This window comes from Pelophylax lessonae (assembly GCF_965119305.1).
Source record: "Pelophylax lessonae genome assembly, chromosome: 2".
Lineage (NCBI taxonomy): Eukaryota > Metazoa > Chordata > Amphibia > Anura > Ranidae > Pelophylax > Pelophylax lessonae.
Genome location: NC_138769.1, coordinates 443,655,537 through 443,670,468, shown reverse-complemented (window position 1 = coordinate 443,670,468; position 14,932 = coordinate 443,655,537). Strand labels below are relative to the sequence as shown.

The following is a 14,932-nucleotide window of genomic DNA, read 5'->3' as shown; positions in this document are numbered from 1 at the left end:
ACCAGTGGTAATCACATTTGCATGCTGGGTATCTCCCACTTAATGGGACATAGACTATAAAAGCAGCCAGTTGATTTCAGAAGTGCTTTTGCTTGGTTATCAGACAGATGTATTTTTTTTCCCATCATGCCATCCTGCACATATGAATAAGGTGTCTTATTTTCTGTTTGGGAATACGTATATGGCGACAAAGATCTGTTTGCAGTTATATTTAAAAATATATTTATACTACTGTCAGTGCAGAACTTCTCATACTACTTAATATGTGTGTTTCTGTAACACAGTGGAAGGCATGATTAGGTAGTCCTAGCAAGTATTCACAAGAATGCATTCTAAACATTCTGTAGAAACTAACAGTATCACTGAGGCCACTGAGGCACAAAGAACACCATGGCAAGTGATAAAACGATTGCTTTCCTTTACCAGTTAATAGGAATTGTTCTGATACTCTTCAAATGTTAACTCTTCCCATATTTTATGTTACGTGGGAAACAGCTCTGCGTGTAGGATGAATTGTTCTCTTTTCTTTTCCCAATCTTGACACAAAACACTAATGTACACATAATGTGCAGTGAATCCTAAGAGCATTAACTGTCCCATTTACCTTAAAAAAATTGAACACTGCATACATTCTCATGTGAATAAAATGTTTCATTCATACTTATCTTTTACTGCAAATGTCTCCCAAAGCATTGTGCACCTTTTGCTGTTGCAGAAATGAGAGAGAAAATCATGAAGAGGCAATTAAAACCCACTGGACAAAATAGCAAAAATCATGGAGCAGCAGAGGGCAGGCCAAACCCTGACATAGATATAATCCCTACATTGAGTACAAATTCTTTGACCGTGAGTCAAAAATCTTTTGAAAAAGTTCTAGATTGTCTTCTTGAGTCACGCTGACTGAACACAGTGTTTTATCGGACAGAAAAGTGGCACAAAAAAGAACTTTGGCTTGTCTGAGTTTTCTCAATGAGAAGTCATGTGCAGACAGACCTGTTTTATAAAACCTGAACCATCAATTCCCACCAGTAGTAAATGAAACAGGTCCCAGATGCCTCCTACTGATCATAACATCCCAGAAAGGTTCCACAGAGCAGACACCAGGAAATATCAGACCAGCTGGTGTAATAAAAGATGTCTGACTTTCCTTTTCATCACTGGACACCTGATGTCTCTGATAGACTATTAGTTCTTCTTGGTGAGACCTGCTGCTGTAACCCTATAGACCCTTGATGCTGGGCGTAAGTTGTCAAAATCAAGGAATCAGGCTGTTCCTTCCGTAAGGTGCTTGTTGTCGCCACCTAGTGGAAAGAAACAAACAAATGGAATTTTACTTAAAAAGTTTGGCTGGGTGATTTACAAACATATTTTTCTGTGGAGATCATACACTTAAGATGATTAAAATCACAATAAATGCTGCAAAAAATGCCTTCATCATATCAAGCCAAAAAACGCAAATACTTAAGTGAAACACATAATGGGAAGTTTGAATGTTCAATACTGACTCTGGCTAAAAATAACTGGTCTCCTTGGCAACTCATGAATCACTGTTTGCGTACTTTACTCTTGATTCCTAACACAGATCTGTAAGTGTATATGAAGGCTTGATTGTTGTTCTGTTTGAGGGAACAGCTTGTCACAAAGCAAAATAGCTGTGTGAAAAATGTCAGATTGATGCTGTCATTATCCTGGGCTGCATCTAAGTGTTAAAAACAGTGCAACTGTATAAGTGTATCCTAATACTAGAATATGTCAAGTTTATAAATGATAGTTTCCGTGTTTTAAGGATTTCCTCACTGCTACTTTGCTTTTAGACACATTGCAAAGTAAACCTTTTGTAATTTAGTAAACTGCAGATTCCGCTGTAAAGCAGGAACTTGGTGTACACACGCACACACACACATTGATACCCCTTCTGAAGCACCCTGGGAGGCATTAAACCTATCCGACAAATTACTTCTTCAAAAAAGAAAGTCAAGCTTGGCTTGACTAACTATTGGTCCATACTTATTATGATGGACAGCTTCGCTGACCAGCAATAAGTATAGAAAGTAGAAGTGGTCAGACAGGAATTCGGCGTTTTATGAACTTTATGAAAAAGATAAGACGGAGAGCCCTAGATTTCATGACTCCAGGGCACTACAGCAGAGATCAGGACCCAACTGCATACTTGTTCCTTGTTCAGCATCTCATTGAGTAATTTAGCCAAAATAAAAGCAGGACAGCCACATAACTAGTGTTTTCAGAAGGAAGTTATCAGTTAAAGCCCAATACTTCTCTTGTTAGTTTTACCAACATCATATTAATTATGGATACAATTTTGCAAAACTAGTAATTGTTTTCCCATTTTTATTTAACCACTTTACCACTAGAGGATTTTGCTGTCTTACGTCTGGGCCACTTTTTGCGATTCGGCGCTGTGTGACTTTAACTGACAATTGCGCGATCGTACGACGCCATACCCAAACGAAATTTATGTCCTTTTTTTCCCCACAAACAGAGCTTTCTTTTGGTGGTATTTGATCACCTGTGCGATTTTTACTTTTTGCGCTATAAACAAAAAAAGAGCGTAAATTTTGAAAAAACAACAATATTTTTCACATTTTTTTATATGAAATTCCCCCCCAAAAAATGTAAAAAATCAAAATTTTTTTAAATTTTTGGCCAATTTGTTTTCTGCTACCTATGTTTGGTAAAAAAAATTCACAATAAGCGCATTTTGATTAGTTTGCGCAAAAGTTATTGCGTTTACTAACAAAGGGAAAGATTTCTGTCATTTTTGGTGTTTTTTTTTAACGCGTAATGGCGGCGATCTGCGATTTTTTTTGCGGGACTGCGACATTGCGGCGGACAGATCGGACCCTTGAATGAAATTTTTGACACTTTTGGGGGTACCAGTGACATTACTGCAGTAATCAGTGCTATATATATGCACTGTTACTGTAAAAATGACACTGGCAGGGAAGGGGTTAATTTTATTGGAGAGGGAGGGGTTAATGTATGCCTGGTGCTTACTGACGTGTGGGGGGGGGGGGAGGTGACTGTGTGACACAAGGACAGATCCAGGGTTCAGCTGTGCTGAACCCTGCAATCTGACCCTGCCTGTCACTTGGGAGATCCGCCCGCTTGTGTTTACACAAGCAGGCGGATCTTCACACTAGATCCCCGACGATCGGGGAAGAGCAGAGGCGATCGCCGCTGCTCCTCCCCTGGCCCGACTCCCGCTGTGACTGAATACAGCGGGAGCGAGCCTCCGGCGGCGCGCGCGCGCCGCGGAGAAAGGGGAGTGTCTGACGACGTAGTACTACGTCGTCAGACGATAGCGAACAACTTTGCCGCAGTAGTACTACGGTACTCAGTGGTAAAGTGGTTAAGTGGTTGTAAATCCTTAGATCTCTTGCACACTGCAGTTTGAAAAAGCTCAGTACAGCATTTTTTTACTGATCTAAAATGCAGCCCATTGTTTACAATGTGCCTGTACACACGGGTGCGTAAAAAAGCGCTGAATATTCTCTTACATAAACCCAATGAAGTGGTTTGTCATTTACTTAACGTAGCCAAGGTGTGCATTCCCTTGCTGTGGAAAAGCCAATGCTCCCCCACGGTAGCGGATTGGCTACGGACGGTCGAGGCTATCAACAAGATGGAGGACCTGGTGCTGACATCACATTGTAAGCGGGAGCAGAATCATAAGACCTGGGAACTCTGGAACATCTTTATTTTGTCTGATGAGGGCGTCGCTCTGCTACACTCCTAAACAGTGGCGTGGTGGTGGTCTCCATCACCGAGGAGGAATCCTGATCCTCCAACTTCTTCTCGACTTACTCCCACTGCCTTTCCTGCCCTTCCCCCTCCTCCCCTCTTTCTGTTCTTTTTTTCTTTTTTCCTTTCCGCCACTTTCTTCCTTTTCTTAACCCCTTTTTCCTTTTTTCTTTTTCTCTATGTCTCCTATTAAATGAGGGGCGTACACGGGGTGACGAGCAACCTGATGGTCTATTATATTGCCAGCCCTGAACTGTCACTGTTGTGATACATGTACTTTCATCGTGATTTCCACGCATGGGCCTCTTGGAGTGGGCAGGCACAACGATGCATACGTTATACGATTGTTTGGTTTCTTCTGTTTGTATTTCTGGAATGTTTAATTCTCGCCCCACTGTACCTTCCTCTGTGTTATAATAAAGTTATATTTGCAAAAAAAAAAACCCAGTGAAGTGACTGGACATAAACTCAGTGAAGTGACTGGCCTCACTGTTGATACACAGAGATGAAACAAATATTCCTACAAAAGTTGTACCTGTTTATCTACATCAATCTGTCCTCTACATCAGTACAAAGTGCAGAATCCACACATTTGTCTGAGAATTCAAATAAACAGGGAGCAGGGAGCTGAATTTACACTCTGTAGAGCTCAGTGAGGAGAGCTTAGAGCTGATTGGAGGGAAAATACCCATCCTCCTTCACACAGCACACAGACTGTCCATCACAGCTTCCTCCCCTCTCACCTTTTAACCTGTTGGTGTCAGGAAAACTTGTCAGAAGTTACTAATGCAGATAGCATTGAAGCAGTTGGTAGGAATGACACTTCATGCTCTGGATTTAGACAAGCACACACTATAGAATAGGCTTTATTTTTATATTCATTCCTGAAGTTTACAACCACTTTAGCTATCATGAGTCAGCTCTCTACAAAAAAACATCCTAAGGCAGATTGTGCATTAACACTTTTTTACTGCTGGTCTTATGCAGTTTCTGAAATTTCCTTATGTGCCAGATTGATTCAACTCCCCACATATTCTAATTATTTGCATTGGAGTTAACAGCAATGCTAGGCATGAAGTAAAATCAATCACTGAGCTACTAATGTTATCCAGCAGACACTGCATCCTCGCTAAAGTCAGAAAATTCACTCTACTCATTTCTACCATAAAGTTACTTTTCTGTAACATCTTACTGCCAGTATCCAAGAAAGACCTCACAGTGGGAGTATACTTTGATGTGTAACTTCATGACTTTCTCAGCATCCTGGATCGTGAATAACATTCAACATTTCCAAGGTAGGTTTGCATCTGATAATAGTGAAGAACAATAGCCCTCAATAATCGATTACTATTTAGCCAGTTTTACTCCTAATGCACTAGGTTAATGAAACAAACTTTAGCTTTACTATATGCATCACCATAGCAAAAATTCTTACTTCTAATTATAGACCCATTTCTGCCATTACCTGGTCACATCCAACATCACTGATATTTTACCTGGGAAAATTGCTGCTGTTGCTGCTGAGCTTGTATAGCCTGAAGGTTCTGCTGTTGGGGGGAATGTACGGATGGAAATCCTGGATGTAAAATGGCTTGACCCATTAGCACGATTGGAGCATTGTTGGGAGAACTCTGCACTTCTAGACCCCTAAATATTTGTGGGTTTTGTGAATATCTGTTGTATTACAGAAAGAAAAAAACATTATTAGAGCCTTTTCTTAGCAGAAAAAAAAACGGTAACAGTATATGCATAAGGACACATACTCAAAGTGGTGAGTTATAATCTAAGGTTCGAAGATGGACAATTGTGCAACATATACAGTCATATAAATATGTAAAAGTCCAAGCAAGCAGCGCTGAGTGATAAGTATATTCTGAATCAGTCCCAATCTGATAGGTAGATTCCGTCACCAAGAAAGTGAATTCTGAAGCCACATGTCACCCGAATCTGTGTGTAATGAGAGGCTGCTTACAAGACCTCCAAAGCTTTGGAGCATGTAATGAACCCAGATGGAGGGACACAAAGGCAATAGGCTGCTTCAGGCTGACTCCCAAACTGATAGGTAATTCCTCACACACAGCTCCCAAGCAATGATTGGTAATCAGCATCATCTTGTTGCTACAAAAATACATCAATAAAAATGACAAAAAAAGTGATTCAAGTTGAACTCCAGGAATTCAGCCACTTTTGTAAATGTGCAGGCACACAATGAGTTAAGTCCAATGAGGCACATGCCACCTATGGACTTATCTCTTTAATTTTGATCTTACAGTTTTATGGCATTTTTGGAGGGGAATAGGTATTGCTACACTCTGGGTCTCTGAGGAAAAAGAGAAGCTGTGTTCTCACAGCTGTAAATTAAAGAGATAAGTCCATTAGGTGACATGAACCTCAATTGACTTAACTCATGGTGTGCCTGCACAGTTATCAAATTGTCTGAATTCAGGATTTCAGCTTTAAGTTAACCCCTAGTCATCTAGACATGTATGGCAAACACAGTCTAACAGTAGATTTGTGCATATCACTTTATGACAGAACACCCACTTTATCTGATGTCCACTATCTGAGTACCGCCTTGTGCTACACGGGCTTGGCATCATTGGCTGGATAGGTTGACTAAGTAATAGTCTGAATAATGAAAAAAGAAAACAATTTAAGTTAAACTACATTTTGCATAAATAAAGCATACCTAAACCCAAGAAAAAAAACATGTAATATTGTAAACATGTAATACTAGTCTTTTTCAAACTTTTTTTATGTTTACCTGGTGATCATGTTAATACCATACTTAGTTTCATATGCGCACAATGTTCACCCACTGTTCTGTATCTATAGAGCAGTGTTTCTCAACTCCAGTCCTCAGGGCACACTAACAGGCCAGGTTTGCAAGATAACTGAAATACATCACAGGTGATATCATTTGCTGTTCAGTGATTGCACTATTCTAGTCTGCATCTCCCAAGGTAATACCTAAAATCTGGCCTGTTAGTGTGGATTCGGCCTTAGCCACTGCTCGATCTGGACCACTGGGATTGCGCCATTTAGCTGCCACTTTTGTCCCCGGCCTCCGCCGCTGTCATTAGTTGAGCAGAGCGGACTGTGGGAGGCTGGACAATTCTGGACTGGGGGCAGGGCCAGCACTGCATGGAGAGCGGCAGCTGTCTGAATGAACTTTTCATGTTAACCAGGAGGTGATTGGCTGCTAAGATTCAGGAAGCAACCAATCACTAGCTTGCTAATATGAAAAGTTAACCTGGCAGCTCCCGTGCTCCATCCAGTGCTACTGTGCCTCCACCTTCAGTTCAGGATTGTCCTACCTCCTGCTCTGTGTAGGGTAGGAGAGTAAAGGGTGGAAAGGACATGGCTGTGAATTTGTGAAGGATGGGGAGCAGGAAGATGTAAAGGGGGATGTGCTGTGTGTGTGGGGGTCATGTACTGAGGGACAGTGCTGTGTGTGTGTGGGGGGGGGGCATGTACAGGGGGCAGTGCTGTATGTGTTGGGGTCATGTACAGGGGCAGTGCTGAGTGTGGGGGGTCATGTAAAGGGGAGCAGTGCTGTGTATGTTGGGGGTTATGTACAGGGAGGCAGTGCTGTGTGTGGGGGGTCATGTCCAGGGGGGCAATGCTGTGTGTGAGGCGTCATGTAAAGGGGAGCAGTACTGTGGGGGGATGTGAAGGGGGTAGTGCTGTGGGGGTATATGTGAAGAGGCAGTGCTGTGTGTGTGTGTGGGGGGGGGGGGGGGTGTAAGGAGGGACAGTGCTGTGGGGGTAATATGTGAAGGGGGAAAGTGCTGTGTCGGGATGTGAAAGGGGCAATGCTGTGGGGGTGATATGTGAAGGGGGACAGTGCTGTGAGGGGGATGTGAATGGGGCAGTGCTGTGGGGAGATATGTGAAGGGGGCAGTGCTGTGTGTGGGGAGGGGGGAGAGATGCAGAGGGGGAGAGTGCTGTGGGGGTGATATGTGAAGAGGACAGTTCTGCGTGTGTGTGTGTGTGTGCGTGGGGGTGGTTGTGATGTGTGAAGGGGCACAGTGCTGTGGGGGTGATTTGTGAAGGGGGGCAGTGCTGTGGTGGAGAAGATGTGAAGGGGGGACATGAGGTGCGTTACAGAAAACGTGCAGGGGTACCATTAACTCTTAAACACACTGAAATGCATGGTGCAGTTTCCCACACATGGAAGTTGCATCGTACAATCACAATATGCAGTTTCCATAGGGCTGCATTTTTAAAAAGTGCCAGGATCTTTTGCCGGCAGAAAAAGCAGGTACAGCAGCCAATTCGAATGAATGGGCTGCCATGCCTGCACACCTGGTCTGTGATGTAAAGAGTCATTGCACAAAAATGCGATTCGGACCTCTGCTGGAAGAGAATTTTACTAATCGGACCTCCATGAATTTTAATTCAATACCCCTACAGAATACCCCTCTCTCTCCTCATCTCTATACCATAGGAAGGGGGTGTTTTGTTCTGGACAGGATTGATAATGTTGAGATAACACTGCAGAGTGCACAGAAAAGCACTGGGTTTCTGTACGAATCAACAGGCTTTTTTTTTTTTTTTTTGCACTTATCGAACAGAAACAACACTTTTATTGGTATATTTAACAGAGCAAGGAATTATAAGACTCCGTTGCCCAAAGTGAAAAAAGTATTGCCTTTAGGCCCCTTTCACACATGCTGTCCGTTTGTCCGTTTTTCATCCATCCGTTGACGGATGAAAAACGGACATCAATATATCGCTATGTAAAAACGGATGACAACGGATGATCATCAGTTAACATCCGTTTTCATCCGCTTCCGTCAATGTCCGTTTTTTGGAATGGATGAATGCCCTATTTTTCATCCGTCAAAAAAACGGATCGGACGAAAAACGGATGACAACGGATGAAAAACGGATGACAACGAATGACAAAGGATGAAAAACGGATGACAACTGACGAAAAACGGATGGAAAGCTGATACATTTTGACGTGACTGAACTGATGAACTGAACGGACCGTATGTGTGAAAGGGGCCTAAGTTATACTTTCAGCTGAAAAAATCTGGCTTTTTTTTAAAGAAACCTAATTAAAGAAACCTATCAGCACAGAAAAGGGAGCGGACTTGTTTTCAAAGGTGCAGCCTCTAGGGCTGTCATCTTTATCTTTCATTCACTATGACCTGCAACAGGTATGAGCATATCAGGTGCCCTGACCCTTCACTGCATGCAAATTTGTTTAGGTCAGTGACACATTAAGGCTTCCTTCACATTTGTTGCTTTGCGGGAACATATGCACAATCGTGTATTCCCGCAATGCACAAAAACACGCTGCTCTTTTCCAGACAGTGGCATTAAATCTCAATTGTAAGCCCACACATCTTGCTGATGCATGTGCAGTTGTGCACGCCAGAATACATAGTACCAAAGTACCATGCCTTTTGGTGCAGAGTGATTTTTAATATGGTGTAGGCACCTTTTTGTGCATTTCTGGCGCATAGGGTAGCCCATTAAATTGAATGGGCTACCCTAAATGTGATGCGTGAGAACGTGCAAAAAAGCAAATATGCTTGGTCGCCTCTTTGTAGTCATGACTGAAGCAAGGCTAGAAGCCCTGGAACCCAAAACGTTAAAACAATGATAGAGAACAATGTTACCATAGTAAACTGAGATCTGAGATTCATGGAGGTCCGGTTACTGCACACTGGAATTGCATTTATACTGCTTTTTTTGTAAAAGCCCCAATGGTAAAGGGGATCTCCACTCTAAATACAAAGTGTAAACTGCTTCATACTTCAGGCAAAATACAAAAATTAAAAACAGATATATGTTAGGTAACAAGCAGTTTAACTTATCTGCTTGTTCTGCAAATAATACAGCTGTAGTGGAAAAAACTAAAATCAATTTATTTCTGTGTTTTCTATGTTTTACACAAGGTTTTGTTGTGTTATAACTTTGGCACAAGGAATTTCGGGTGTGAAATGAATTCCAGCAGTAAGATTATGGCTAGTGAACAGATATTAATGAGGATTAGGGTAGGTTTAGATTTGAAATTAGGTTTAAGGCTAATGGGCCATACACACTATAAGATTTTCTGAAGACTTTTTCCTTCAGACTTACCAAAACCATATAATATGAGGTCAAACCTAAACACTTTCAATTTGTATGCAATCTGGCAGGCCCTTGCACTACATAGAAAAGGTAAATCTGAAGGAAATCTAACCACAAAAGTTGGATAGTGTGTATCCAGCTTTAGAGTTATGTTAGGGTCTATGGTAAATATTGATTTTGGATTGACTGGTACACCAAAACCTTACGTGCATTATAAGTGCTCTTGACAAATACATATTGGCAGTAAAAAGTTATTGGTGCCAAAACGTTAGGTCTAAGTGCCGGTTCACACTGTTCCGACTTGTCAGGCGACTTGGTCGCCTAACAAGTAGTGGACTGTGCTGTGCAATTGGAACCGTTCTAATAGGAGCAACTCAAGTCGCTCCGACTTAGAAAAAGGTTCCTGCACCTTTTTTTTGCAAAGTCAGAGCGACTTGCATTGACTTCCATTATGTGAAGTCATTGCAAGCCACACCGAAATTGCGGTGCACGGGCGACGGCATTAGTCGCCCGAAGTTGCGTCGCCCCCAGTGTGAACCGACACTAATACACTTGTGCCAGAAACAATTCAAATTACTTTCAAAACGTCATCACTGTCTACCTTCCTTATTCTCCTCCTGCTACGGTATTGTCAAGTAATACAAACTGTCATAAATCACTCTCAAAAAATGATGCACAAGGTAAGCTGGAACTTTTACCTTAATTGCTTGTCATGAGAAAAATCTGGGGCGCTCTGGCATAGGGGGTTGTCCTGCTGTGAACCACCAGAGGAAGCCATGTCGATATTCTGCAACAAGCCTGTAGGACTGCTGAGCTGAGATGTATTTCTGCTTGTCAAGTGGCTTCTGTTTGGTATGCCTTGCATGCTGCTCATTGATTTCTGTCCCTGAGACCAAGTTCAAGCTTTTAAAACGTTTATAATAGATTTTGAAAACTTACACATATGGATTAAAAAACAAGTTTCATCTTGTTAAATGTGTGCTTCACTAGAATGCTTGACTGTACAGCAGACAGTATGGTTTCTGGAATCCACGTTAACTTAAATTAGTATGCTGTAGTTAAGCTATTTACAAAGTAAATGTTACATTAATTGCTAGCTGCGACTGCCACCAGCCCACAACTATATTACTGGTTGTCACTAGCTGAAGCACTGAAAAAGAGTGGTGCACCCACAATATCTGGGTCAGCAAAAGACAGGACATTTCTCCCTTTGAACAACCATTAATTAGCAGAGCTAGACCTGTTTCAGACATATCAGACCCTCCCAAAAACTGAATTAATGAGTAAAAGTAATGATATTCATAAGATTAGTACAATATAAACCTGGGTATTCTCTTTGATGTGCCAAGCACTGTAGTGTTTTAGTTTTGGGCATATATAAGTTGATATCCACACTTACTATAGTAGTGCAAGAATTGTTAACTTGTTTATCTCAAAGCGGTATTAAACCCAAAACCAAAAATGTATTGCAGTTTACCAATCATGTGTTGGCTGCATTAGTTTTCTTTTTTTTTTACTTTTTACCCTCTGTTTTCAACTTGGTGATCTGGCCAGTAACACACCTCAGAGTGTCCGCCCTCTGAATGTATGAGCACAGGGGGCACCATTGGACAGCAGCACTGTCAGTCTGGGGGAGGGGAGTGTTAGCTGGAGTTTAGCTTCAATTTGTTGGTGTATCTAAATCCGCTAGTACATCTAACACTTTATAAGCATTTACAGCATACAGTTTTATTCATTTTGGAATAAAGGTTTTACATAAATAAATAAAAGCTGTTCATTGTAAGCACTCCCATCAGTGGTAAATGGTTTGTCTCATTCCTATAACTGATACATCTGCAGGGGAGCTTGTTCTTTTGAAAAACAACTGACTTACTGGCTGGGTCACCAGATGAAAAAAGAAGAAAGTCTAAAAAAAGAAAACAATTTAGCCACAACATCTAAGAATTGGTTAGCTGCAATATATTAAATGTTTGCTTTGGGGTGTAATACAGCTTTAATTCTTAGAACCCTTAATCTTAGTATATTAACTAATAGTTAATATTGTTTATTCTTTGAAAATAGGTACTGTATACTGTCTTAAATATAAATGAACCCACTTTTAGAGGTGGAATAAACAGCCTGGTCTCTTAATTTGATTAATATCTCACAAATGTGAGCTGTCATCATTTGTCATATACAGTATAAAGTTAAAAAGTAACTGCAGTCATGTACACCTAATCTAATCATCCATCTATCTCAATATTTTACTCTATGTTTATCTATATTATCTAAATAAAGGGTATCACACCTCCAATATTCTTATCTTTTAGCTGCACCAACAGAAGACATTTTGAACTTTTAAGCTTAATTATACAAACAGTACCCACTGTCCTACTTAAAGGGTAACTCCACTTTCATGGGGAAAAAAATAGCAAATAAAGAAAAAAACAATATAGCGTATACAATTGTGACACAAATCATATTGTAATTGATTGTTATTAAAAATGACCTTTCCTTTTCAATCTGCAGCTATTGAAATTTTCAGAAAATGCAATGCAATATGGCTACCTAGAGTTGTTCTGTACACAGAATGTGTACTGACCACACCCCAGAAACATAATTTCCTACTTGTGTGATTGGCTCAGAATTTTCCCTGAAGTCTGCACTAAGATACAAGTCAGATTTCTGGCATCCCCTGGAACAAAAAAGTAATTTTTGGTGAGGTACTTCCAATAGTAACATGTCTAAAGGGATGCAGGCCCTGAAGATTTCCTCATTAGTGCCCATCTCAATAGATTAATATTCCCACAGGGGTACAGAGAAACACAAAGGGATTTCTTCAGAATAAAAAAAGATAGGAATCTGCAACAAAGGTTGTTATAATCCTTGCAATGTATATAGATCACCCAGAGGGGAATGGTTTTTTCTCAACAAAAGTGGAGTTACGCTTTAAACTGAAAAAGGTCTCTCTGTAGAGTATATTGTACCCTGAGCATCTAGCTTTCAAATATATCAAGCCTTCAGCTACTGAGTTTAGTGCTTCGCAGCAACCTACACCAATGCCAGTAATGCGACTCGTATTTGGCAGTAAAGGACTTCAAACTTCTTTAGGCAGAAAAAAATAACAGAATTCTATATTTCTAGTAATATTTGGGCAGCGATATCTGCCTCATATGGTACTGATAATACAATGCAGTATACAGAACTAAAATATTACCTCGTTGGGTAGGACATTTGTATCTGGTAGCATGGATTCTGATGATACTAGATGCTGGCTTGCAGTCTGGGAAGATGATATTTGTCCGTGAGTTGAAGAACTAGACATCATCTGCTGCTGCTGTTGCCCGCCAGGCCGTTTATTCATTTGCTGTTGTTGAGGCTCTGGTTGTTGCATATTGTTAAAGCTCATTGAAACAATTTGTGGCTGGTAAAACATCTAATCAAAATGAAAAAACGAAAATCTTAATATTAAAGCTGAATGTCAAGCAAATAGCTAAACACACCCATAATATATACGGTACGTTCTTAGATTTGCATAGCTCTGTCTTATGACACAGCCATGGTGGGTAGGGAAGGGGAGCTATATTTTCATACGTAACTTACCTATACCCTCCCTGTGACTGGACTGTGCAAGGAGAAGCAGCACAAATGAAATCATGTGTCAATATGCTGTCTTCTCATATCAGAATGCTCCTGCAATGCAGCACAACTGGTTATGCTGCTTCTCCCTCCTTTAGAGCTCTGCTGTACAGACTGAACATTAGACTGCAAGAGGCTGAGATATCAAATCTACTTTAGTTACAAAGCTCTTTTGGCTATACTAATCCTATGGATCACAGGAGTGCAGTTCGTATTGCATTCTTGTGATCTGTTTTCAGCTGACAGCTGACGGCTAAAACCCACTACAATACAAAAAGCTAAAATGTTCATTGATGAGAAATCTATCTGTACTTTCACTTTAAAGCTGAAATGTATTAAAAAAACTTTCTGGGAATACAGCACCAGGAACATAACATACCTCTAATGAAGAGTATTATATGCCCTGCTGGCTGATCTTTACTGTGAAAATTCTCATCTTTCGTTGAAGCTGAATCCTTCTCAAAGCGTTGAATGTCTGGCAATGCATGGGTTAACTGCCGAGGCTCTAACAGTGAAGGATCACATCACTGGTCTTCCCCTTTCATCCCACTCATGCATACACAAAACTCCCTGTATTATTTTCAATGCAAAACATGATGCATGACAGGATTGGCCTTCATTAAGGGTACGTTATGCCCCTGAAGTTGTATCCCCCCCCCCCCCCAAGATTATTTTTTCTAGTAAATTTAAGCTTTTACCACTTCCCGCCCGACTTATAGCAGAATGATGGACAGGCGGAGATTTCATTAATCTGAGTGGACGTAAAATCACGTCCCTCAGAACAAGCCGCTCATGCGAGCACCCAGGGGCACGCAGGGGGCCGATCGGTGGTGCGGTGTGTCCCTATGATGTAGGCTCTTTACGATGTGATCAACTGTGTCCAATCAGGCTAAGACCTCATGCATGTAGGACATTTTTTTCCTCCCCTAAATGCTTTTGCTCCAGGGTAGGAAAAAGCAGCTTAAAAAATGCACCTAAAGCTGTGTTTTGCAAACTTATATAGGTGCATCAAGCGTTCATTTATTCCATTGGTCATAATTTTAATTTATTACGGCCACTGGAATGAATGATTGCTCAAGCACAAAGTGCTCCTAGGGTTTAGGCTTTTTTACACACGCTTACATGCGTTTAAGCGCATCTAGCATTTTTTCCTAACAAAATGCTCTTCTTTTGCCCAGAGGAGTCTAGTGGGGTTTGTGTTTCTGGCAGCCCGGCAGACATTGGCCAAGGCTTGGCGCCAGCCGTTCCCTAATTTTGATGAAGTTAGGCAGTGCTTACAGGGACCCTAGTTCACGAGAAATTCACCTCTATCCATCCAGATACTCACACATATTTTTGAAGATTTGGTACCTATGAAAATGGCCATCTGAATCTTGACCATTCCTTGCTCTCTATATGAATACAGGTACGGCCGACCCACGTGCCGTGTAACAGGTTGGATCACACAGGAACCTTCCCTGAACCT

General features: G+C 41.2%; 1 protein-coding gene across 2 annotated transcripts in view; it reads right to left on the bottom strand.

The window, feature by feature from the left end:
* Positions 1-1,056: 1,056 nt before the first annotated feature.
* Positions 1,057-14,932, bottom strand: part of NPAS2 (neuronal PAS domain protein 2) — a 201,136-nt gene continuing 187,260 nt past the window's right edge. For both annotated transcript variants that reach the window (XM_082244362.1, XM_082244363.1), the window contains exons 17-21: positions 13,046-13,264; positions 10,548-10,735; positions 6,307-6,390; positions 5,259-5,436; positions 1,057-1,301 (exon numbers count right to left, since the gene is read on the bottom strand). In XM_082244362.1, coding sequence (XP_082100488.1) covers positions 1,155-1,301; positions 5,259-5,436; positions 6,307-6,390; positions 10,548-10,735; positions 13,046-13,264 — 816 coding nt within the window. In that variant the 3' untranslated portion in view covers positions 1,057-1,154. The remainder of the gene's footprint in view (positions 1,302-5,258; positions 5,437-6,306; positions 6,391-10,547; positions 10,736-13,045; positions 13,265-14,932) is intronic.